We start from the raw sequence: 25,948 nt of genomic DNA, 5'->3' as shown, positions 1-25,948 counted from the left end.
AAGGAAACCACTTAGAGAAGGTGAGGACAGGCTACTGGGGACAGCAGCTGGGAAAGAATCTGAACACAGCCAACATGGCGGGCACTGGCACTGGGTGTGCCAGAGCGTCGGCTCCCAGGACTGTCACAGTCTGCTTTGCTTTATGGTCTTGGTTGCTCCCAAGATTATGAGCACAAACTGACTCTGAAGCAGCCTTGACAAGAACCATGGGGTGGTGGACAGAGAGACAGTGATGTTAGGCACATTCCAGCAACTGGATGCTCAACATGGCTGTCTGTCCCATCAACCAGAGAACCCAGCCAGAACAGGAAAACAGTGTGTTTGGTGAAATGCCAACATTCTCACATTCAAGAGCTCCTCAGTGAAACCCTGAGAGCAGGCGGGGATTCATTTCTTTTAGTTTTTTTTTTTTTTTCAACATGTTAAAAAAAAAAAATTGAGCAGAAGGGGAATAAAGCCTGATTCAGGAAGTAACGTATGCGTTAAATAAAACTGGTGTTGAAAAATTGCCACACCCATTCTTCTATTTACTCATATTTCTTCTTTATTTGGCTGCTAAACACAGGGGCGCATTAGTATTGCTGTCAGCTTAACAGAAGGCGTTAAGGCTCTACCAGTGATGGGAGAAGCTGTAGGTAAATGTCTCCTACGCTGGGTGTTAGCGATACTGTGACGTTCTGTGCCGGCGGGAGGCTTTTTTAGGTCCGCTGCTGCGTGGCGGTTCATAAAGAAAACGCTAAGACTGAAAACAATAATGATAATAATAAAAGTTAAATCTAGCAAGTGATTAGCACCAGCACTCCAAAAAACTTCAGCCCGGTTTATGTTTCCATCTTCTGCTCCATCTTCACTGCTGCAAAATCAGAGAAAAGAGGAGTCAGGTCCATGGGGGTACATACTTTTTAAAACCACACCCTCGAATGTAAACATTCATATTCAGACAGAGCATCTCACATTAAAAAAGGGTTTCTAAGAAAGGAACTTCTGTTTATTTTTTTTTCCTCAATAGACATTTTCTTGTTGTGCAGTTAATGTGGGATAAAGACACACAGCTGTTTGTTCATATCAGACTGTGGTCTCTGGAGAAATCAGCAGAACAGTCTCTCCGCAAAGGGGTGCTGGTGGCTGGGACGGGCGGGGCACCGAAGGGAAGAGCCGAACGCCGCCCACAAATCCTCACCCTTCAGTCACTTGCCCGCTGCCTTCCTCTTCCTCTAGCATCACTCCCTAAAATGTAGTCCTTGAAAACAGGGAGGGAAAATGAACGGGGATTGGACTAAGTCCCAGCTTTTGCCAAACGGCACAGCACAAAAGACAGAGACAGCAAATGGACCTCTGGCCCTTTTCTCACATATTGATTCAATTGGCTTCCTAATGCTGCCAATCGAATCATGTCTTCGTTCTCCATCCATCTCTACGTGTTCCTGTTGGATAGGGTTACACTGTCTGGGGCAGATAAGGTGAACTTGACTGAGTGGAGCTAGGTGTTAGCAGATTACACAAGTCAAGAAAGAAGTACAAAGGAACCCACGGAAGGGAAATTTAGTTCTGGAACCGCACCCTAGTGGAACAATGTGATGAAGTGATGCCAACGGAAGGAAATGGCCATGACTGGACATCTCAAGGTGGAAAACAACGGAGGTCAGCTTCTCTTCTGCAGGCTGCTCTCCCTGCTCTGTCCTGGGCGGGATCACAGAGGGAAGAAGCAGTGGTCTGAGGGAGCTGTGGCTAAGTGCTGGCTCCAAGGGGAACGGCGGGGTCGTGCAAGGTGTAAGGAAGGCAGACAGGAAGGCTGCGTGCGGCGTGGCCAAGTGGCTGAGCAGGATGAGGAAACAGGGACATACAACCGCATCACGGAGAAGCTGCATTTGTTAGGTTGGAAGGAGGAGGTGGGAAAAAGCGACTAGAAACAGGGGGTAGCTCCAACCCCGCACGGATTTGCTCCGGTCATAGAAAATCAACAGTCATGGAATAAGTGAGTCGTAGCTTTCATCGCCTGGAATTCGCCGAAGCTTTAGAATGAAAGGAGAAAATGACTCAATTCCCTCGCCTTTTCTCTCTAACAAATAAAAACGACCTCGCATTTGATTTTCCTGAAAGAAGCAACATCTGGGAGTTACTGTGACGAGAGATTTCAAGAAATCATTACCACTAGGCTGACATTTATTAAGTGCTGTGTGTTTTATATGCTAAGCACTTTACATGCATTAATGCAAATCGTCCCCATAATCCTTTGATCTCATTTCACAGAGAATGAAATGGAGGCTCCAAAGATTACATATCACGCCCAAGGCCGTGGAATTTGAAATTAAACCCAAGTTTGTTCAATGTTTCCTGTTTGTTTTTGTCGTTTTATTCAGTCATTAGTTTGTCTCAGCCACATGAAAACATAAATCGTGTCTGGCTTGTAAACGGTAAACCCACCGTCACCAGAAGAGTTTACACAGAAGATTTATAAGGATTCACTTGTAGACAGGATCATAACATCAAATAAAATACTGGACTTGGAATAATTAAATCAGATTGAAGGGGACCAGGTAGGTCATCCCCCGACACAATGCTGGCAGCCTCAGCGGTGTTCCTCAGCACTTCCTGAACCCACCGGGAGGTCAAAGGCATGTCTGGTACCAGGATTCAGCGGCTGGTTTGAATGCATTGTGCTGTGACAGGTGGAGTCATGACTGTGGACACATTGTGAAGTTTTTACTCTCCTCTGCCAATCTCAGTTCGGGTAAAGAGCTCAGTAACTTGGGGAAAAAAACCAATCTCCACATCTGAGAAAGATGACAATCATTAATCAAATAAATGAACAAATTCGTATTTTCAGACTGGCCCCCTGGCAGTGAAGGCTCAGTTCTGTATCATATGGCCCGTGGAACAGCACACTTACTTTGGATAAGAAAATATAAATAAGAAAGACCTTCAGACATTTAGAAAATCATCATTTTAAAGGGAGTCACTTTCCAATTTTGGGGTTTTTTATTTGGTTTGTTTAGAGTTAACTTTAGGTAATAAGTGATGTAGTGTGGTGAAACTTTAAACCAACATCTCAGAAAGCACTTTTTTTAAAGAATGTGCTGTGTAAATTGATTTTGCGTTCCCTTTTAATACAAAACCCACTTGGAATATTCTTGTCTGCCAAATGAAAGCAAAGTGATCTCCATATATGTTCTTGTCGACATGAAACCAGACCTCATGTCTCCAGAGTAAACAGTCAATTCCAGAAAAGGTACATCATAATTTATTAACTGCTATATATTCAGTTTTTCCCGAAAGATTTTAAATGCATTTGGGACACTTACATACTTACTAACTTGGGGGTTAAAAATACAAGATCTAGTGCCAGATTCCATAAGCCAGAAGCAATGATAGTTTAGTAAGTAAGGCCCTGTAAAGGTGGCAGGATTGGTATAAAGCAGGTAAAATGGAGTCTAGGGGACACAACATTGAATCTGAGGTCAAAACATTTAACATCTGGATGACCGGAGCTCCAAATAGTTATTTCCCCCCATTCTATTATTTGGCGGGGGAGGGAGGTATCTTAAAAAACCAGCACAAACAGGAATATCCATCCTTCTACTCTCTGACTTCCGTTCAGCTTCGCCATGATTCACTACAATGTAAAACCCAACATACATGGATTGAAATGACTTTGAAAGTCCAGAATCATCAGCCCTCCACCTCTCCCACAGTATTTTCAACCAAGTCCCTAGAAAAGAACATAGGTCAGAACTGATTCTTTTTATTGGCTACGTCAGAGTCAGATGCTCTTGGACCTCAATTCTGCCCCCAAGTCTACCAGGTGTAAGGACACATCAAAATTTCTAAAAAGAGGCTTAATTCTCCTCGTTGAAAATAAAGGAAGAGATTTCCCTTCCTTGTTCTTAGAAAATTTATTTCAGAAAACTGGTCCTTCTAGGTACATACCCCTCTATCCGAAATGTAGATAAGTCCTTTTGAAAACAAGATGGGCATTTTGTCAGCTTTAAGACTCAGGAAAGTCTTTCTCAAGGACTTGAGAGCAATCTCCTTTGAAGGTAAACATCCCAGGGAGATGGCAGCCTTATCTCCTAGTTTCTCCTAGTTTCCCAGGGAGGGGAGGAGCCTAACATTAACTGACACCTGGCTCCGAGTCGTAAAACCGCCTCCTGCCATAAAGATATGAAAAGTGTATTCTTCCTTTGTGTAAAGCCAATTAACTAAAGCAGAGGGCCCCCTAGTCACCAGGGTGATTTAGGATGAACTGCGTGTAATGCATGGTGCTGTCAAATCCTTTTCCTTGGGGAGAAACCGAACTATTGTTTATGTCGAGAACATACGTGTAATGAGTTAAACCTGCTTGGCTACATGAAGGGTGAGATTCCTTCTGGTCTTTGCAACCTCTTCGTGCTGGTCCGGGACAGACATCACATTCTGGTTTAATACTTACTCAATAATAAAAAGTGTTTTCTGTCTCTACTACTTTTGTGAAGAGGACTTCGGGGTTGACAAAATTTTTTTTTTTTTTAATTTTCTCAACAGAGGCTGGGGGTTTATAACACAGGAAGGTCATGTTGGTGGGGTCCACTGCTGCCAAGTCTGGAGGTAGGACTGGAATGTCTCTTTATTGGCTCCTTGCCCACCTGGATACGTGCGCAAGGTGGGCATCCATTCAGCTATTCGTGTCAGGTGTCTTTATAAGACAAATTTACCCTGGCCCGCTGGCCAGTTGTCCATCAAAGTATATAAAACTCCTTCTAACCAGCAGTCAATAATATCCAGATTCCAAGTTCTTACCTATAATTACAACCTTCAACACTGCAATCCAAGATTTATCAAAGCTTGACTTAATAAATCATATCTATGGGAAACTGCCTGAAGGGAACAGAATGGGCCCATTCCTCTTAATAATTTGATTTTTCACCCTTGACGCAAACCAGAAAATGAGAGTGGCTTCCATAAACAAATAACTTATTTTCTCTTTTCTGCATCTCATCTGGAGAAGAGAGATAAAGGAATGAGACGCTCGGCCCATAAAATTAGAACTTGAGACGGCCATGGAGGTTCTGGAATTCCAAATAAAATGAACATGGAAACTTATAGACACCACAGCAGGAAATCAGCCACAGACAGCCACCTTGCCAGCAGAACTGTTATCAAAAATCTGCAGCGAGAAGGAATAAGAAACCAGGAGAAGAATCTGCCTCGTGTGTGTTTTATGGGCAGCGGGTGAATGATTAGCTCTCCAGTTGTGTTAATGACAAGTGAGTCTGAAAGGTCAGAATCCAATGCATCTAACCATGTTTTTGGAAATCAATTGATCCTCAAGTTAAAAATAAAATAGTCCTAGGGCCACATGTAGCAGGTCACATGAAGAGTGACAGGTCTCACAGACATGGAAAACAAACTCTTGGTTCCCAGGGGGAGAGGGGGTAAGTTGGGAATTCAAGATTTGCAGATACGCACTACTGTATATAAAACAGATAAACAACAAGGTCCTACTGCACAGCACAGCGAACTAGATTCAGTATCTTGTAATAGCCTGTAATGGAAAAGAATATGAAAAGAAATATATGTGTATTTGAGGATCACAATGCATGCAGAGACTTTAAAGTTGCCTCCGCCCACCTCCAGAGATTCTTGATTTCAATTTCCCAGAGCAGAACCCTGTTAATCGGACTTTTAAAAAGTCCCAGGAGATTCTGCTGCTCAGAACCAGAGCTGAGAACCATTGAACCAGATGAGAAGCAGCATCATTGTTTTGAGTTAGTTGGTTTTCAATGTACTTTATAAATCATAGGACTTACCAAGATGGTGATCAAATTAAATCAGATAAATCTGAGATCTATTTGCTTTTAAATGAATTACTGAGCTAGTTTTAAAACTAGCGTCTACGAATAGCGCAGAGCGAATGCAGGAAACAGGAGTATGGTAGCGAGAAAGGCAAACTGCTATCATGTAGGAAATGAAGGCAGGGAGGGTTTGGCTCAAATGGTAGAGCGCATGTTTAGCACGAATAGGGTCACAGGTTCAATCTCCAGTACCTCCTCTAAAAATAAATAAACCTAATTATCTCTCCACTCCCACACCCCCCAAAAAAATTAGGAAGGGAGAGAACAGCTAGGCAGAAATTCTGAGATCCAGTCGAGGTTCTCCATGATTGTTCATTCACACTGGGTTGGTCACTAGCACGTTTTACTTCTTAGGTCCTATACTCATAAGACCAGAAATGCATAAAGCAAAAAAAGTCGTTTTCTTGGTTGGTGCTTTGCAGGTAAATAAATAACAAAGAGAGGGTTTGGGAAGAATACTCGGATAAATATTACAGTCTGACCACATGGCATAAGGAATTGTAAAAAAGGTGTTAAACTGCTCCCAAATGTGCCAGTGTTACTAAGAAGTAAAAGACAGCATATTAGATGCATAAAATGGTAGTCTGCTTAATTATGTTTCTTTTAATACTAGCATAACTCTCTCTCACAGTTGTTAAACTTCAAAAGTTGGGGTTATTTTATAATGGTTTTTTTGTTTTGTTTTTCTTTTTGTATATTCTAAACATGAGAGTTGAAATTATTTTTTGGCAATCTTATCCACTAGCTTAATTTTAAGTTTTGTTGCTACGGTTGTGCATAACTGGTAAAAAAAAAAAAATGCAGATTCTACACTATTGCATCTACCCTGCTCTTCTCAGCAACAGAGCCTTTCACATCACCCAACATTCAGAATTTCTTCATTCAGCAGTCATTATCTGAACCAAACTCTTCTGTTATTTAAATAACCAATTGATTTTCTCTGATTGTCTAGAAACATTCTCATTTGTATCTAGAGCCACTGTAAACTTGAGCCAAAATTCTTATGTTTGAAAGGGAACATTTGGCTATTTTTTAACATTCATCTGAAATCAGCAAAATATATTCAAACATTCTCCTATTTTAGGACATTTATATTTGTCCATTTTTTTTTACTATTACACAGTTTGCCACACTTGACAAAGAGTTCATCTCCTTAGTATATAAAGGGAGTTTACAACTCGACAGTAAAAATATTGCCAAATCAGTACATAAATGCATGATACGATGCAAAAGCAAAATAGATGAAAATAACAGAAAAAGACAGAAATTTTTAACACAAATAAAAATGAAACATCATTTTCCCTTTTAAATTGCAAATACTTGAAAACATGATTTTCAGAGGGGAAAAGATTTAAATGGCATAGAGTTTTAGATGAAGAAGGTGATGGAGGACAGTAGACTGGTTAAGAGCTCAGGCTCCAGGCAGTGATATCTGGATTCCGTTCCTGATTGTGCAGACACTGGTCAGCTCTTTGACTGTAGGCAATATACTGATTTCCCCACTTTCCTTATCTGTAAAATGGGGCCAATGATAATACTTAACTTACAACGTTTTGTGAAGGTTAAGTAAAAGAATGCATATAAAATGACTAACACATTAACATATAGTAAGCTCTCCATAAATTAGCAATTTATAGTAATTCTCAATGCTGGTGAGTATACATGGAAACAGGTATTGTAACAGGCTTCAACTGCCACAATTATTCAGCAATGCTACTTGGCTACATGCATCGAACGTTTTCCATATGTCCATACTCATTCAGCCAATAATCCTGGTTTAAAAAAAAAATCAGAGATGTGGTCAAGGATACAAAATCACACCTACTAGTAACATGCTTTTATTATTTTAATGAGTACAGCTGTAGCAGAGAGGCACATGGGTCTTGCATGACAGAGGTTTCAAAATTTGCAGAAACAGGGATGTCAGTTTCTGAAAAGTGGATTAATATGCCCTAAATTGTGGAAAATATGCTTTGGAGGATAAATTCAGATTTTATTTAGAATTTCATTTGGAATTTGGAATTTTATTATTCCTGCTTCTCTTTTGTATATTTTCCCCTAAACTTAGATGCTGCAGAATTGAGCATGCCTCATTTGTGAGGGTACCTGAAATGAATGAATGAGCTCAGTTTTCACCTTCTTAAAGAGAAGTCCATCAAAGCACTTTTCCCCCTCACATTTCCCACATTTATGGCCTGAGAGGATGTAGAAGAAGAAAACATTGTTCAATTATTCTTGCTTTTAATTAATACAAAATTAATATTTTCTTTACAAATTATTTTCTTGTCTTTTGGGCATAATTTTTTTTTTTACAGTGTTGTTTTCTGGTCTCTTTGAATAGCATTTATAAAATTAACAAGGTTTTAAAATTTAGATTTGTGTCTCTCAGCTCAAAACGTGAAAGTGTTTAGACATTTGCATGAAATTTAGAGGCTGTGTTTGAGATGCTTCGGCTGGGACGCTACCTGCCATATGCAAAATTCTCTTGGAGGTTGGGAAACTGAGCTACCATGAGGTACACATAGACGTATTATGGGACATCCACTGACCCTCTAGGAAAAGAAGACAAGGGTGGTTTCACATATGACTCCAGAGAGAATATCACAAAGACAGACAGTCAGGATAGAAGTTTGCTTGTGATCAAGGTCCTGCAAACACGGGGAACTTAGTACCATCTTCCACAATGAGAAGCAGCAAGAATTTACTCATTTAACTGTCAGGGGCTTCCAAACAACCCAGAGCAGGCCACTTCACTCTTTCTTTGAAAAAAAAAAAAAAACAAAACTGATTTTATGAATATTAAAAAAAAAATAAGATTGGCTTATTTCTACAACCGAGTATCACGTGCAAATGGATAACCAGATGTCCAATTGTACCTTACGTGTATTTACCTCTTTGGAGTCAAGAGTTTCGTGTTCAGGAATAGCCACCATTGGATGACTCAGCTTCATAGAAAAGGTGCCCAGGATGTGATGGGGGTAGAAGTAAGGAGAAATAAGTTTTTAAGTTTCATTGCAGTTAACAGTTCAACAATGATGTCAGTAACTTATTGCTGATTGTAGTAGAGTCTATCAAGTATAAACACTAAGATTTGATGGTCATTAAAAACAAAGGAAGATATTCATAACATAGAAAAAAAAAACAGCAGATGCTGATGACTTGGAGCATAAGACCACAGCTTATTTATCTCTGTGTCCTACACAAACCCTAACAGCGCTTGGCACACAGCAGAGACAGCAATTAAATGTTTACTGAATGAATGAATTGTTAAAAAAAAAAAAAAAAAAAACACTGACGGATATCATAGAGAGGAAACGAAGTTAAATTTGTTTCAACTCTCACAACAGGCCTCTAATTGCAAAGCTCCAAAGCAAAGGAGAAAAATCACACTCAGACCCGCAGGAAGTGTGGACGCGTCTGTAGATGGTAAATGCTGATGTGAATATAAAACATCTCAAAACACAGTGACTTCATAAAATGGCAATCCTACCGGACGAGGCTATTATACTGCAGTTTACAACACAGTGACACTTAAACAGAGGGAGGTTCTTTTGTTTACACAGGAATTTTTATTATTAAATGGATCTTTGGAGCACTATTCATACACTTAAACCTATTAAGATATTAGAAAGTCATAAATATGCAAGAAAAGAGACAGACAGACAGAATGAGGGACACAGACAAAGGGAGAGCAATCATTTGTAACAAATCTGTCTACCCCCTCTAGTTTATACCATGTCTCCGCACTCCAACTTTAGGGGAACCACAATATCTGATTTGCCTGGAACACTCCCAGTTTCTACTATTGTCCTGGGCAAATCCGGGCAAATGGAAATGACTGGCCCCCTGTCACTCTCAGCCTGGTCCTGATTTCATCAGTCAGTTATTGGATCACCAGCTCCTGATGGTTCTAGGGCAATTCAGAGGGTCCCATAAGTGCACCAACGGCCCCAGCAGGACACCACCAGTGGCCACTGGGGAGGCCAAGGAGGTCCCACCTCCAGTTTCCAGTTTCCTTCCTCTTTTCCAGCTGATTTTCAAAAACGGAGCTCGCTTTTATTGAAAGCCATAACTTCGTTAAGTCCCAGCCATTATACTCTGGGCCAGCTACAAAAGCCTCTGGGTGTCAGGCCATCAGGACTCCCAGCTGCCCGCGGCCACTCCTTTAAAAAAGGAGCATGAACTGGCCCCAAGCCAACTACAGACCCAAGGAGCACTCCAAAAATCGCCTGAAATCACCTACTTTCTCCCATTCATCAGGGTCCCCTGAGATCCTAAATCTGGCTTCGGATCAGATGCTATGTACCGCTTCAAACCTCAGACCCAGGGAACTGGTCCTGGAGACAGCAAAATCTTTAGCCTGCCTGGTTACGTGGTATGATAATTACATGAATCATTGGAGTTTGTACAATGTCAAATCCCCATTCTCCTAATCTCTTAAGATAGAACAGGATAAACACCCTGAAATTTGGAAATGTTGGAACACTCCCAATAAAATATTCAACTGAGACTGGAAAAGCAGTTGAGTCAGTAAGTGACCCCTATTTCATATTCTGTTCCATCATTCCAATGTAGCTATTCATTCATTTAAATCCGTTTAATTTTCATCTTGAATTTCAAAAACTGGGCATCAACTACCCAAATCAACAAAACAGAACAGCAAAGGACTGATCCTAATGCACCGGTAATTCTCAAATCATCTATATCTGGCTTTGGAATGCTTTCTTCTATTTACGATCTCGGGTCATAATAGGTTTGCTTTTTTATTATCTTCAAGGTGATCAAAAATAGTTCATAAAATGTGATACTGTTAATGGATTTAATCATAATAATTTATTGTGTACTTGCATGATAAATGCATTATATGTGTTTATTCAGTGTTGACAAAAGCCTAATGACATGAGCACTAACTTTACCCTGTTTCACAAATGTGGAAGCAAAAGAACCAAAGGGCAGGATAACCTACTCGAGGTCCAGAGCTAGTAAGCGGCAGAGTCATGATTGCAAAACAGAGTGACAGTCTCGAGAGATGGTGCTCTCAAAGCACAAGAAGTGGTAACATTCCACTGGGAAGACACTCGGGAGATGGGAGAGGGGAGATGGGGAGGCAGTGGTGTGGGCCATTTTGCAAAATGAAAAGCCACATACTAGAGGCAAGAGAGTCCCATTCAGAAATCAGAAGCAGTTCAGGAGTGGCTGGTGTAGCTGATGGCGCCATGCAGCAAAAACACAAGACAATGAAGCATTTATGTCAGATGAGGAGTTTGGGCTTCATTTTTAAGGCAGTGACAAGCCACTGAAGTCTCTAAGCAAGACAGGGGCAAGCGTGATCAGATTTTCATGTCAAAAGAAGTCACAGTGGCTGATGCACGGAATATAGATCGGGTGGGGGATTGGAAGATATTTAAATAATCGAGAGAGAGAGAGAGAGAGAGAGAGAGAGAGAGAATAAAAAAGGAGGTTTAAACTCAATCATTGCCTTAGGGAACAGAATGAATTCAAGTTTTCCTGGCTGAGTGAAGGAGCATCAGGTAGACAAGATATTTCGTTGATGAGGGAAGAAACAATGGGAAAGGTTCCAGAGCAATAATGCTGAAGCTGATGTGTGTGCTGAATGCAGAGGCTTTGTAAAGCATGAGGGCTACAGATGTTACATGGGGGAACAAATCAAGTGCAAGCACCCTCTCACAATCAGAATGGAAATGATGAAGCTAAAACGTTAAAATAAATTCCAAGGGAGGGCGGGTATAGCTCAGTGGTAGAGCACGTGCTTAGCATGCACGAGGTCCTGGGTTCAATCCCCAGTACCTCCATGAAAAAATAAATAAAATAAAATGCATTCCATATAGATGGATGGCTTGCTATAGAGAGTAGGTAAACACAGGAGGAAAGAGAGAGATCTCCAAGCCTGTTTACTTGGTGGTGAGTGTTCTGGAGAACAAATTACAATTTTGCCTCAAAAAAAAAAAAAAAACAAAAAAAAAAACCAGAAGAGTTACTAGTTTTATCATCAGAGCGTTATTCAACATAGATCAACAAAATGGAAAGCTCAGATGAAATGAGACAAAGCATCCTTTGATCCTGCATGGACACTCCAGCCCCAGATATTGTAGAAGAGATTAATCAGACCTTTGCTCACCCACCACCATGGGCTAATCAACAAGCCACGTTTGAATAAAACGCTCAGTTGAGTTTTATTACACTCTTGATTACAGCTGCCACCAAACTAATAGAAAGCTTTGAGGAGTGTTTGTCGCCAGTGCAGGGCTTTCTCATAAATGTCACTGTTTCTCCAAAGACAGACAAAATCCCCTCCACCCAACTAGCGAAATGAGAAGCCAGCAACTAGAAGAAAAGAAAATATGCAACATGGTCGAAGATGAAGTAGATTTTTTTCTTGCCTGCCTGTTACAGGACGTGTTTACATTTTAGAGTCTCCAAGGATGCTACACCTGCTAATCAGAATTCCCTCCTTTGGGCTTGTGTTTTGGCTGAGCCCCATCCTCTTATAAAAACTCCTTCACTCCATTTGTCTTCAGGAAGCCGTCCCTCTGACATCTGTCCCCCACCAAGATTTGTGAACAACTCAAGCAAGAGTGCAACCTTCCTAAGAACATCTCTCAAAGACAGACGTGACAGTTTGTGGCAACACTGACATAAAGCACTGTGTTTCCCAAGTGTGGTGCTGTCATCCCGAGACCGTGGCCCCTGGAAGTTATGTGCATCCCATGCTGTTCACCATTAGGGCTCCAGTACCTTGGGACAGAGCCCACTCAGCACAGAGGAAAGACACAATGTGTATCGAATAGATAAATTAGTAATAAAAGAGAAAAGGCAGGAAATAGAGAAAAGATGGTTTTCTGACTTGCAAAACTAAAGAAGTCTGTGTTAGTGAAGAATTAGAAGTATATAGTGCATCCCCCAGTCTCCTGATTTGTAGGAAATTTTGCAAACCAGAGAAACTTTGCAAACTTTTTGAACCAGCGCTATCACACATGTGTTTGTTGGACCTTCATGATTCTCCTCCTTCAAAAAGAATTGAATGTAGTTGCCAGTGTTTGAGTCCACAGATTCTACCTGCAGGTTCGTGTCTCCTTCTCTTGAACTGCTCAAGGGTCTCGCAACACTAGGCCTGCAATCGTCTTGATGTGTACAGCGCTGCCCCCTTTAGATGAAGCTAATCTCCAGGTCAACTGAGGGGCCACCACTCCTACCAATGGAGGTCACCTAGGATCATGATTATTTATACATGTCTGTCTGGTTTCCTTCACTCACTTAGGGGCTCTGCCTGGCCATACAAGACATTTGAGTTTCTAATCCCTGCTCAACAACATACCCCAGTCCACAGGAAGCACCCGGGGAGTTCTGGAAATTTCAGCCCCTGACGCAGCAAGTCCAGAGAGGGACCCAAGCACCTGCGTTTCATATGGGTCCCAGCGGGTGCCAATCCTACCACAGGTTGAAAATTGAGGCCACAGCCAACATTTTCGTATGAGCTGGTGGAACTGATGTTTTCCAAATATTTATCTATCCACAACTGACATGAACTATAGTCAAACAGTCCTAATCAATTAAGTGGTCCTGCAAGTGTATAATTAAATAATTTACCAGGGGTCTTTTTTTTATCGATGTGCCCGTTGATGTGAGCTAATGCGCCAGACACTGTGCTGGATGTTAGAGACATGACAGTGAACAAAGAGAGATCATCCCTGCCCCCGGAGACCGCAGTGCGGCGGGAGAGGCAGATCTCAACATATAATCAGGATTCTATGGGCGCAAACACAAAATAATGTGCTCTGAAGTACAAGTTCGGTGTGTTACGAGGGTTCAGAGCAGGTGAGTCTGACCTGGTCTAGGAGGAAGGACCTTCTTCCCGAGAGGCTGAAAGCTACCGGGTAAGTCCCCTGATAGGGGTGGGGGTTCGTAGCTGGAAAGGAATTACTCATCGTTGGGCTGATGGGAAGACAGGGAGAAAATTTGGAGTGGATGGGCAAAATGAGTGCAAAAACACGAGGAAGCCAATTCTGGGGCGGAGATTTTGCCTGCATCGGCTCCACTGGGGAAACCAAGCCCTAGGAAGTCCTTGAAAATGCGCGTTCTGTGAATTAAGGCTGTTAAACATGAGTTTGTCTCATTTCCCCCAAAGACCCCAAGCTGTTTGAGGACAGGACCCACCATATGCTAGCATTTTGTGCACCAAACACTAGCTGATTGATTTTATCGTTCAAGCTTCTATGCCTGGGCATAGAAAACACGGGCAGTGCTCCGAGTCTGTCCCTAATGCGGGCAGGTCACGATTAGTGCAGTGAGGCGTAGCTGCCTTAATGACAGTCAGACACACGCTCCTCCCACTGACACATCTTAAAGATTTCATCCGCATTAGCATGGGATGGTTTTTCTTTTTAATTACAAAACCCCATCAGTAGCTTGTATATTTAATTTTAGAATTTAAAGGTACAGTGTCTATTTTTGGTGGTATCCAAAGGTTTACAAATTTGTCTAGGCCACTAACTTCCAGTGTAGACTGGGAAAAATCCTTTTGTCTCTGGGCCCTGATTTTCCCATCTTTAAATTCTGGGCCCTAACTCGATGAGTTCCACTCCTTCTCTGCTTGGATTGTTCAGTGAGTCAGATAGGTAAGCAAAAATCCATTCACCGATAAGTGATTGCTGTCTCAGAAAAAAAAACAATGTCCCTTTTTGGAGTCTCCCACACTGAACCACAGCTGGGGAGGAAGGGACACGCAGGGGGATGCCTTCTCCGTAGACTCTCACCTGGGATCCTTCATGGCAGTTCCAACGGGTGCCAATGGCTCCTTGTGTGAACTTTCACAGACACAGATTCACAGCATCCTTCTGTGTGTTCCCTGAGTCTTCGCACATGTTCAGCTGGAATCCAGTTCATGTGAGTTGTTTGGTAAACCCGCAGAAAACTCGCTGCTAAGTGCCGATCATTAATATCGTCATACTGGTGTCGAAGTACCAGTAAGTCTAACACCAGTAAGAGAACAAGAATGTTCTGCTTTGATCTTTGCAACAGATCTCTTGAGATATGGCTGAAAATTCCCCAATTATACTATTTTTCACTCCTGACCTTTCCTCTTCCATCCCAGGAGGCCCAGACTCAGGACATGTTAGAATCCCCTCCTCCCCCAAAGACCACCTTCAAAAGGGCAGGAGGATGGAATTTTTGCCATCTGCGCAATCAGCCTGTTTTTGAAAACAAATACCACGTCCCAGTGTTGACTCACATTTTTCACCTAGAGTTGCTTCCTTCTCAACCAGAAAACCACTCCCCGAGGGGATCAGGCAGATCATTCGCTTTCTTCACTGCACAGCTCCCGGGCTGGAATGGAAATGGAGCAAAATCTCCATTCTAACAACATTTTAGGACTGAAAATAAATTCCGGAAACTGAAATTGGAATTGACAAGGAAGCATATTGGTTGCTCTCTTTTTTTCCTCTCCCCTTTAAGGGCATGATTAGCTGCTCAGCGCTACAGCAATTGAAATGAAACATCATTTTCAACTGTTTTCAGTGTCAGACTAACTCCAGCACCATCAGAAACCAAATGTCTCCTTCTGCACAACAGATGATGTTGGTGGAGTCTTCTCGCCCTGTCCTTTCTCTTCGACAGAATATATGGGGCATTAGCCGTTTATTCCAATGTGACATATTATGATTGGGGGAAACAAATCTGACTCTATATTAGATCTGTTTCTTTTATTTTAACCTTTGCATTCTATGGCTTGTTTATCACTAAAGGGATGTTGCCTATAAGCTTAAATTACACATAATGGCCCATCTCTGGGAGCCCTGCCTCCCAGGTAATGAGCATTTAAGCTAAAATACCTTTGTTTAGCTCACGGGAAACATCCTGACCAGGCCCACCCGGGACTGGCAGCAGGAAGGAAGAAATTAACACATTCCCTCCAGAAGCTAACCGGAAGCAGGAAATGCTTGACTTTACTCCCTCCCCTTTTAGTATAAAAGAAACCTGAATTCTAACTCAGGCAAGATGGTTCTCTGGGACACTGGTCCACCATCTTCTCAGTCTTCTGGCTTTCAGAATAAAGTCACTACTCCTTGCCCCAACAACGTTTTCTCCATTTATTGAACTGTTGTATGGTGACCAGTTCAAGCTTGGACACCTGCCCAGCCTTAGTCCCACCCCCGCTGTTCCTAATTTGTACCGAGTTACCCCCAGTCGCAGGAAGCCTCTGGCAGAACCCAGGAGTGCGTCAAGAGGCTTCAACCCGCGTATCACAAAAATCCAGAAGTGTTTCTGAAGAGGAGGAGCAGTCATGACTGCTATGGGGTCAGTCATACCCCCACTTCCAGAGGCCCTCGACCAGACCCCACCCTGCTCTCTCCTAACACTGCTCCCCCAGGGGCATCTTTGAGAGTATGCAGAGGGAGGCTGAAGAGGGAGAGGATGCGTGAATGGTGGGTAGGCATGTGAGCGGAGGACCGTAAGCCGACACGTGAAATGGAAGGTGCCTCCGATCTGGTACCTGCCAGCCCCACCTCCCTGGAGCTGGGCCCTCTTTCTCCATCCCCAACATCTCCCCCTGCATAATTTCAAACCACATTCCAGGAATGATGTAAGCACCACCTAACACTCTACCATGTCTGTTATACACCTTTGAACTTTCAGGACATCCACGTTCCCTGCCCCAACTACACAGATCTGTCAGGCACTGCAACCGGGTTTTAGAACACGCCTAAGGGATTCTGTCAGCCTTGCTTTCTGGAGCCTTGTTGTAACCTAAGGTCTCCAGAATGGAGAACCCGTCCTCTTTGACTCCCTGCTATGTCCCGGCTAGAACCACATCCTAACACCATGGTAGTTCTGTAGCAAAACTTGAAACCTTACAATAGGTTGGGTATTTACTGATTGCTAAGAAGCCCACAGACAAACTCTCTATTTAGTTATGTTATATTAGTAGCTTTCAGCCATTCCAAAGACTGAGATCTTTTGGAAATTAGGGTAAAAATCCTTATCACATTACCAAATTTGTCTAAGATTTTTATCCCTTAGAATTTAGTAAACTGTTAAAATGTCCTATAAATATGGGAAAGCACAGAATATATTCTCAGTCACACAAGGCCTCAAAATATTTCCCAAATAAAGACCCACCTTAAAACTTTCTTGGATCGAAGACTTGAATAAGAAGATAAATAAACACAGAAGGATGCAGCAAGAAATAGAGGAAGGTAAGGTAATAAAACACCCTGAGTAAGTGTATCATTGCCATAAAAAAGACACGCAAAAAAATACAGAAAAGAAAGGAAGAAATTATAGCCATAACATGCCAAAAACAAAACTCTAGAATTGAACAACATCAGCATGATGAGAGACCATGGAAGGGGCCAAATGAATTTGTTTTACTGAGAGAAGACATTGATATTGACAGAGGTACATAAAAATGAACTGTGGGCCCTAAACTAAGGGCAATCATACCAACAAAGTAGGATGAAGAAATTCTAAACTAACAAATTATAACCATATCTCTCAGATGGAAAGCTGGAAAGAAGAGATTAAAGAGATTAAAACAAATACAGTAATGGAAAACATAAAATAAGATGGTAGAATTAACACCCTAGAATGAGATCATCTTACACATGAAGAGAAGTCTCTCATAATAAAATAAAAAATCAAAACGGGAGAATTTATGCTCAGTAAGAGATACACGCAAACAAGAAGACATACACAAGTTGAAAAGAAAAAAGGAGGAAAAGATTTCTCTCTCCAAAATGAGGCAAAATAAAACTGGGAGAGCAGTCTTACTATCTTTAAAATGGAATTATGTACTGGTAAAAAAAAAAAAAAATCACTGAACAAGAAGATATGAGCATCATACACGTGAATTCCTAACAATACAGCCTCAAACGTGTAAGATTTTTCCAATGGTTGGCCTGTGCTACTATAAGGGCCAGGAGTGATGTTACATTTCACTTGAATATCTCAAGCACCAAGGAAGTATCTCTGCTCCCAGTGGGAGCCAAATAAATATTTTTAAACAGCCTGAGGAAGGGTCCAATCCCACTGTCATATCTTTCTTCTGCAAAAGAGGTTTCTATTTGATTCACAGGACATGTAGCATATATGGCTTCTCAGAGGGCAAATGGGGACCATTCTTTGGTGGCCGTTCATGAAGTGTCCGAGGTGCATTTGTCATCAGTCACTCATGGATAAATTCCAACAAATGTAACCATCTGAAACAATTTTGTGGTCATATTTTTAGTGAAAGAGATGAAACGGTGGTCAAGCATTAGGCCAGATGAGGCCACACGGGAAAATTTTGCCCTGAAGCTTCAAAATAAGAGACTCCTTAACTACGTGTAAACGCCACCTGCTGGGTATGGCTTTTATTGCGGGAAGGTACCCAAATAAACTCAAGCAATGTGGTAACTAGGTTGAATTCTATGAAACTGAGAAAACTGATGTTTTTCTAAGTCGACAACAGTTGAATAATGCGATTTCATATGGATCAACCTCATGTAAAAGACATTTAAGAAAAGGGATAGCATTAAAAGGAGGTTCGAAGGTAAGCAAAATACGTGTATTTTAAAAACTCCATTTGCAAAGATGAACACCTCCATCAGGGATTTTATTATACTTCAGAGCCCACAGCCACCTCCTTTCACAGACCATTGCCTTCCACTGAGCAGAGTGTCCCCTAACGCAGAGCTCCTTGACCCTCGCCCCGCGCCGAGGTCCACAGCCCATCATGACTGATGGAGGGTATCCAAGGTCAGCTCCTTTGCCTCAAGGGTGGATAACCTTGCGATTTATGCTCCAGAGCCCTCTCCCGGTGAATTTAAAGGTTTAAAATTACTTTAGATTTTTCCCTTCTCCAGCTAAGTCACAATCTGCTTTAACGTCTGTGGACTGATTTCTGTTAAAATATCAAAAGACACCTCAGATGAGAAATCTCATTTCAGAGGAACTACTAAAAAACTTAACCCATGTTAGAAATAACGCCTTTCATATTAATATTTTAATTCATTTATTGAATTTCTGTAGATTACGAGAGTCAATTCTCCGAGTAGCCATGCAATGATTATACCAGTTAAGATATTCTCAATAATGGTAAAAATAAAAAAATTTACGAATGGATGAAATTTGAAAATTAAGAAGTAGGAGAGAAAAAATGGGGAGAAAGAAATGAATGAGAAACGTCAAAATGTATAGGTTGAAATATCCAAAAGTTTTAAAGAATAGATGGCCATGAAGTAGGAAGCAGGCTGAAGCCAGTTTATGGAAAGACCTTGTCCCTCTGACCCATCCTGGATAGAACAGTTTCTTTCCTTTCTTCTTCTGTCTTCCTGCCTCATTCACATGGCCCCATACAGCCATGAGACCTCAACACAGGTTCCAAAGTCAGTGAGCCAACCCCCTAATGCTCCATGATGTGAAAATAAAAGATAACAAGACCCCACTCACCCAAAGAGTCGGTTGTCTATTACACCTGTTGTCTTCCTCCTCCTGTTTTTGAAACTGTGTATTTCTCATTCTATTGTGAGAACCTACCTACATTTTCTACGTAGATTCCGCCCTTTTCTAATAGATGTCTCAACCTTGGCTTATTCTAAGCAGAGTGATCCTCTACGGAGAGAAGACAAATAATGGATGGAATTGGAGGGTGAACACCTTCATCTTGCTCACGGAACTCTCACTTTTTCATCGCAGGCAAGCTATATTTCCTTTTTTATTCTTACTCTACCATCTCAAAAGCAGCTGCTTGGAAAAGAGCCTAATAAAAACGGATCAGTAAATAGTCCGTTGGCATATTGTAAAGATAAAATACGTTTCAAGTAAGATGCTTCACCCTGCTTAGCAAAAACATAATTCTAATATAAAGGATTGCTATATTTCAAAATCTCTTTTGACGAAAAAGGCACTTTAATTTCTTATAAAGTAAATCATAAGAAAGTCTGTGTTGTCAGCTGTGGTATTTTTTCAAAGAGAAATGACTTTTAATAATTGAAGTAGTGCACTGGGAGTAAAATAAGTACCCTCTGATTCGGTAAGTCCAAGAATGCTGGATGTTTAAACACTCAGCCCAGTGGTAAATGTTATAAGCCATGGGGACAATTTTGATTAAGAACTCAACCATACATTTTATAACTTTCTCTAGTTTAAAAAAAAATCCTGTGACCTCAGTTAATAAATATACCATTTAACAGTTTTTTTTTTTTCCTTTTACTTACTAGGGGTTTAGTAGAAAAAAAATCAATTATAATCAAGCACTTATAAATATGTCAGTACAAAGTTTTTCTTTGTAGAGTTATTTTTCTTACTGAAATTCATTTTCTTGCTGGATCATTACAGAATTTAAACAGCAAAAAAGGAAAAGTTTGCTATCACAGAGGGAGCACAGAATTTTCAGTGGGGTACAAACTTTAAGATCCCTCAGTCCAGTGGCAGTTCTGAGTTTAGTTTCAAGTGAGTCTCATTAATCTGCATTTTTCTAAGATCTCCAGGTAATTCCGATGCAATCAGCCCAGTTTATATCCCAGAGTAAGGGTTTGGGAACCAAGCCCAATACCCTCCTGTTACAGAGAATAAAGAAACCCACAGACAAAGAGCAAGGCATGTCACACAATAGCTTATGCAAATTAAATTGTAACACACAAAATAATTATGCAAATTTTGAAAGAAAATATACTATCACTCCCCCCCCACCAAAAAAACCTTCAGTATAGTTACCTACGGGAAGAGGGAAAGTGAAGTGAAAAGTCAGAATGAAAGGAAGGATATGTGAATAAATTTGGAAGCATTGAAGGAAAAAATCGATCATAGTAAAAGGAAAAAGGCAATTTTCGATGAGAGTGATGTCCTACTGGTCACATTGATAGATTGTTCCTTTACTTCAGCACCAGAAATCTACAAATAACAGGTAGCATGCTACAAATTTATAAAACTGGGTAAGTTAGGTGGAAGACATAAGTTTTACTTCCATGTATCAGCTGATCCTGGTAACAAGAGTTTGTTACATGAGCGGTTTGTTACATTAATAGATCTGTTAAGTATTTCTTTTCAAAAAGACTTTTTTAAAATAAAATTCTTTCAGATAGAAAAACGTGATGGTATACTTTTTGTGTGTGTTGGGGGAGGCAATTAGACTTATTTATTTATTTGTTTTCAGAGGAGGCACTGGGGATGGAACCCAGGACCTTGTGCGTGCTAAGCACGCACTCTACCACTTGAGCTATAAACTCACCCCCACTTTTTAAATATTTTATTTATTTATTATCGTATTATTTAAGTATTTTATTTTGGCAGTAGTGGGGTAGTAATTAGGTTTATTTACTTTTAAAGGAGGTACTGGGGATTGAACACAAGACCTCATGCATGTTAAGCATGCGCTCTACCATTTGAGCTATACCCTCCCCCCCTGTAATGGTATACTTTTTAAAAAAAATGTCTGGGCAAAATGAAGACACAAGGTTATTCTACATAGGAGTGTATGTTTTCCTCTCTCTGTGAGAGCCTTTAAAATCTTGCCCTGGCCTCTAGCAATAGGGATACCAGCTTGGGGGTCTGCACTGGGAGTGGGAGCAGGAGGGGTCAGGGCGGCGAGGGTTCTGGGCAGGGAGATGAATAACTAATGCCTTCCTGCTAGAGTGGAAGGGATTTTTCAAGAAGCTATTCCAGGGATAAACACTGAAATACACCAACTGTAAGATCTGGGAAGAGCCAGAACCAGCCCTCGCCTAGGAAATACACCAGGGGATGTCGTGGCAGGGGGACCAACGGGAGAGCACGTACGTGAAGAAACCAGCCGTAGTGACTCTGCCATCCACAGAAGAAGACTGGAAATAAAATGGGACGTCACAAACAAGGCTCAAGGCTCCAGGGTTTCTATAAAACTGAAAGTGAAATGAAATGGCTGTCTAGTCACAAACTTGGCCCCCAGATCACATCATTTTTGGTAACTGAAAGAGAAGACACGCTGAGAATGGGAAATTTCTCCCAGGGTTTCAAAGCTGTCTCTCTGTCTATTAAGATCCTATTCTTCCTTGTAAAACCTCTCACGCTTTCACTGTAAACAGAGCCTTCCAGAGTGGGAAACCCCAGTCTTTCTCCTGCCAGCGGATCAGAAAAGCCATCTGACCATGAAGGCTTAGCGCTGTCTCCTCCCGGTTCTAGTCATCGGCTGCCCTGGGTTTTCTTGTTTGTTGCTGGTCCAGGTGGGCAGAGTAGAGACTCGGGGCAGACAAGGATAAGAAAGAACTTCCTGTCTACATAGCTTCTGGCTGTGCTCGACATTCGGAAAGAAATGTACTCAGGAAATGAAAAAGAGGAAAAAGTGCCCAAAGCTAAGTGCCAAGGCTGGAGGTGAAAGCGGGTGAAAAGAGTTGGAATTCGGAGTTGACTTAAAAGACGGCGGAACCTCAGAGATTGGGAGGGGGGAAGACAGAATAAACGAGGCAGAGGATGGGGGAAAGAATAGACACTTGGGAGGTCAATCAACGTTCCACGTATGCACGTTATATGCATGTAGGTTTCCTCATCTGAGGGTCGAGAAAATAGCTGAGACCCCACCGCAAGGTGGTGCACTAGCCGTGGCTGGGAAGAGGCGTCTTTCTAAACAAACCCAGTTCCAAAAAATAAACAAACAAACAAACAAACAAACGGAATTCTCAAAAACAGAGGGTGGAAAGCCCTAGATCTCAACTTAGACATAAAAGATGTGTTGTAGATGGTACTTTATTAGCTCTGAAGGAAACATTTTTATGTTTAAAATTTTTGGTTTTTTTAGGTTTTTTGTTTTTTTTTTTTTTTTTTTTTTTTTTTTGCAGGGGGGAGATAATTAGGTTTAATTTTTTTAATTTATTTTTTAATGGAGGTGCTGGGGATGGAACCCAGGACCTCGTGCATGCAAAGCATGCACTCTGCCACTGAGCTGTACCCTCCCCCCATGAAAAGAAACATTTTAAAATGTGTTGCAAGATCGAGGAAAAAATGGCAAAGTGACTCTGGATGAAACACGATTTTTAGACAGTCACACCACAGCCCTGACACAAATTCCTCTGTACTCTTTACGGTTTCAGCAGATCTACACAGCCAGGAGCATAATGTAACCAAAATAAAGAGAATTATTTTGTGTTGCAACAGCCAAAATTTGGGTTGGCAGGACCCTGGACTTCACATTTAGATCATACACGTGATATCTGTGAATATGAATTTTATAAATTATTGACCTGCCAATGTCATCTGAGGTCGTGACATTTTAATTCCAACCTCTAAACTTCAAAATGCTTGTCCCTGCTTCTCTTTGCCTGAAGTCTCTTTCTGGGAATTCATACTGTCCTCCCCCCACCATACACCCCTCAAGTTAGGACCAGCAAGGATCCCGTCCCCCACCGCAGACTGCCTGACTCTGAGTTGTCCACCTTACATAGGCGCCCAGAATTCCTCCAGGAGACTCAAACCCACAGTGGCCACTTACACCCTTGTCTCAGCCTCTATTCCCTTAACAGGTGTTTCCTGAAACCACCTCCCAAATTAATTACTCACATATGAATCTTCGTCTCAGGGAAATCCAAACAAAGACACAATCAAAGATCATGATCCACAGTCGTTCTGCTCCATAAGGTCACTGCCAACGTGACATTAGCAAATCCTGAACCATTCCTCCAAGAAGAAATACAGGATTGGATTCCTGCAAGTCTCTTTAACTACATTTTCATCAACCAATCAGACATACCCTTGTTTTATGTGTGTTTCTGTTTAAAGACACCTGATTTAATACATAGTATTGATTCATCAACACTGAACTCACAGCCAATAGCATAATCTCATACCTGAAGGAGGCTTATCCCAAATGTAGATTTTCTCCCTAAAACCCATCGCCGCATTCCTGCATTTGGAACACCACTCAGCACTTCAGCACCATACTCAGGGGTCATTTAAAACAGCGACATCACCAACCAAAAGCACAACAGTTCAAAACCTGCGGTACCAGACAGTCCATGGAAAGAAGCATCGCTTATAACGTGAGAACTGGGGGAAAAATACAAAAACAAAAAAGAAAAACATCCCCATGTTCTCTTAGCTGGGAACACGTGCACAGGCCACTCAAGTTCTCCGCTGCTCCTCACCTGTCCACAATTAACCACAAAAATGCAACCAGTATCCACTTGGGGCTTACAAATAAATTGTAGGCAAATACACAAACATGGACTCTCCGGAGCTCCCTGTGGCCAAGGGTGCAGGCACAGAAGAGTGGAGAAGAGTATGTCTCTGAGCTGATGGTTCTGAGACAGTCTTAGCGAGTATCTGCCCCTGGCGTACAGGTAACAGTGTTTTCCCACGCATCACAGAGGCTCAGGAGCAGCTGACCCGGAGCCGGGAGGGCATGCCGGGCAGGTGAGTGAAGAAGGATGCAGCAACGTATCATATGACTGGTGATCATGTACCGGACAGGATGGAGGACCTCCCAGTGGACACCAGCATCCACACATAGTAGGGGAAGATCGGGACTCCTGCCCCCACTCGTGCTTCTATGGTGAGGGGCTCTGCAAACTGGCTGGAAATTGGAGGCAGCCCTCAAAACCCGGAGATCCTCAATTGACTGAAATTCTACTGAACGTACTCATAAATCCAGACAGTGACTCAGATTTAGTTTCTGCTAAAAATGGAAATAATCAGAAATATTCAAGCATCTTGTGCTCCCTGGGAACAAGTCAGGGCATGTGAGGCTTTGCTCATCATTAGCACGTATTTATCACTGTACCTGTGATGTGAAAAATGCCACAGTAAGCATGTCATGCCCTAGGCGGACCCCAGAAAAATCACAGCATGTAAATATGAGATAACCCTTAACATGCATGAGATACCCTGGCACAGACAAGGGTTCTAGACGCTGAAAGGAGAAAAATATCCCTTTGAATGTTGATGCATGGAGACACCTCCCGGAGGAGGAGAGATAATTTGGCTAGGGATGAGGATGGTGTGCCTAAGCCAGGTGAAAAGCAGGAAGGTGTTTTATATGGAGAGGATGAACGCAGGAGCAGACTGAACAGTGAGAAATTCCCAAGGCACGCCGGGGGGGAAATTAAGTAGATTAGGTTCAGTAAAGTGGAATAATAGAAAAGAAGAGTAAGAGATAACAACATGACAGGCATAACAAAAGAAGAATCCATTCAACTTACTGAATGACTAGCTTTAAGGACAGAGCAGAAAAAGCGCTAACGGAGGAACCAAGTTTGGAGTCTGGGGACTGAGCATCAGGGCATTAATGACAGAAGTCAGGAAGCCAGAACAGAAGTGGTTTGAGGCGACGTGAGTGATGAGCTTGAGGTGACAACCTGACATCCTAGGGGAACTGACAAGCAAGCCGCTGAAGGGATAAAACAGGCTCTCAGAGGCGACGCAGAATTGGAGATGTGGATCTGAGGGTTATCAGTACCACAGAGATCATCACAGAGCCTGTGAGCGGGCGGATCTCTGATGTGAGGCAGTTGGAGAGAGGAGGTAGAGGAGGATGAAGTGTCCACCAGGGCAGCAAAGAAGGAACAGCCAGGGAGTTGAAATGCACATATTATCCCGAGGGCAGAGTAAGGACAGAGATTTGCGATTTGCAGATACACAGTACTACATATGAAACAGATAAACCACAGAGACCTACTGTACAGCACAGGGAACAATATTCAAAGCCTTGTAATGGCCTATAATGAAAAAGAATACGAACATGAATGTGTGTGTGTGTAAATATACAACTGAATCACTTCGCTGTACACCAGAAATTAACACATTGTAAATCAACTGTACTTCAATTGAAAAAAAAAAAAAAAAGAATGGATGATCAACTGTATCAGTTGCTCCAAGGATAAAAGAGACAGAGGACTGAGGAAACTCAGCTGAGTTTGTTGCCAAGCAGTTTATCCCTAAGAGGGAAATTTCTGTAGTGTGGTTGAGGTGAAAGACAAAATGATTTTGAGAATGGGTTAAAGAGTGAGTTTATAAAAAAGTTGCTACTGTAGAGCATGGGGAACTATATTCAATATCTTGTAGTAACTTACGGTGAAAAAGAATATGAAAATGAATATATGTGTGTTCCTATATGACTGAAGTACTGTGCTGTGCACCAGAAATTGACACAA

General features: G+C 41.7%; 1 protein-coding gene across 4 annotated transcripts in view; it reads right to left on the bottom strand.

The window, feature by feature from the left end:
- Positions 1–514: 514 nt before the first annotated feature.
- Positions 515–25,948, bottom strand: part of MLIP (muscular LMNA interacting protein) — a 117,287-nt gene continuing 91,853 nt past the window's right edge. For 3 of the 4 annotated variants that reach the window (XM_064476596.1, XM_064476594.1, XM_064476595.1), the window contains 2 exons: positions 8,723–8,776; positions 515–853 (listed from right to left, as the gene is read on the bottom strand). In XM_064476596.1, the coding sequence (XP_064332666.1) occupies positions 848–853; positions 8,723–8,776 (60 nt within the window). In that variant the 3' untranslated portion in view covers positions 515–847. The remainder of the gene's footprint in view (positions 854–8,722; positions 8,777–25,948) is intronic. The other variant, XM_064476593.1, reaches the window with a different exon arrangement.

This window comes from Camelus dromedarius, chromosome 19 (genome assembly GCF_036321535.1).
Source record: "Camelus dromedarius isolate mCamDro1 chromosome 19, mCamDro1.pat, whole genome shotgun sequence".
NCBI lineage: Eukaryota > Metazoa > Chordata > Mammalia > Artiodactyla > Camelidae > Camelus > Camelus dromedarius.
This window is presented reverse-complemented; position numbering and strand designations above follow the sequence as displayed.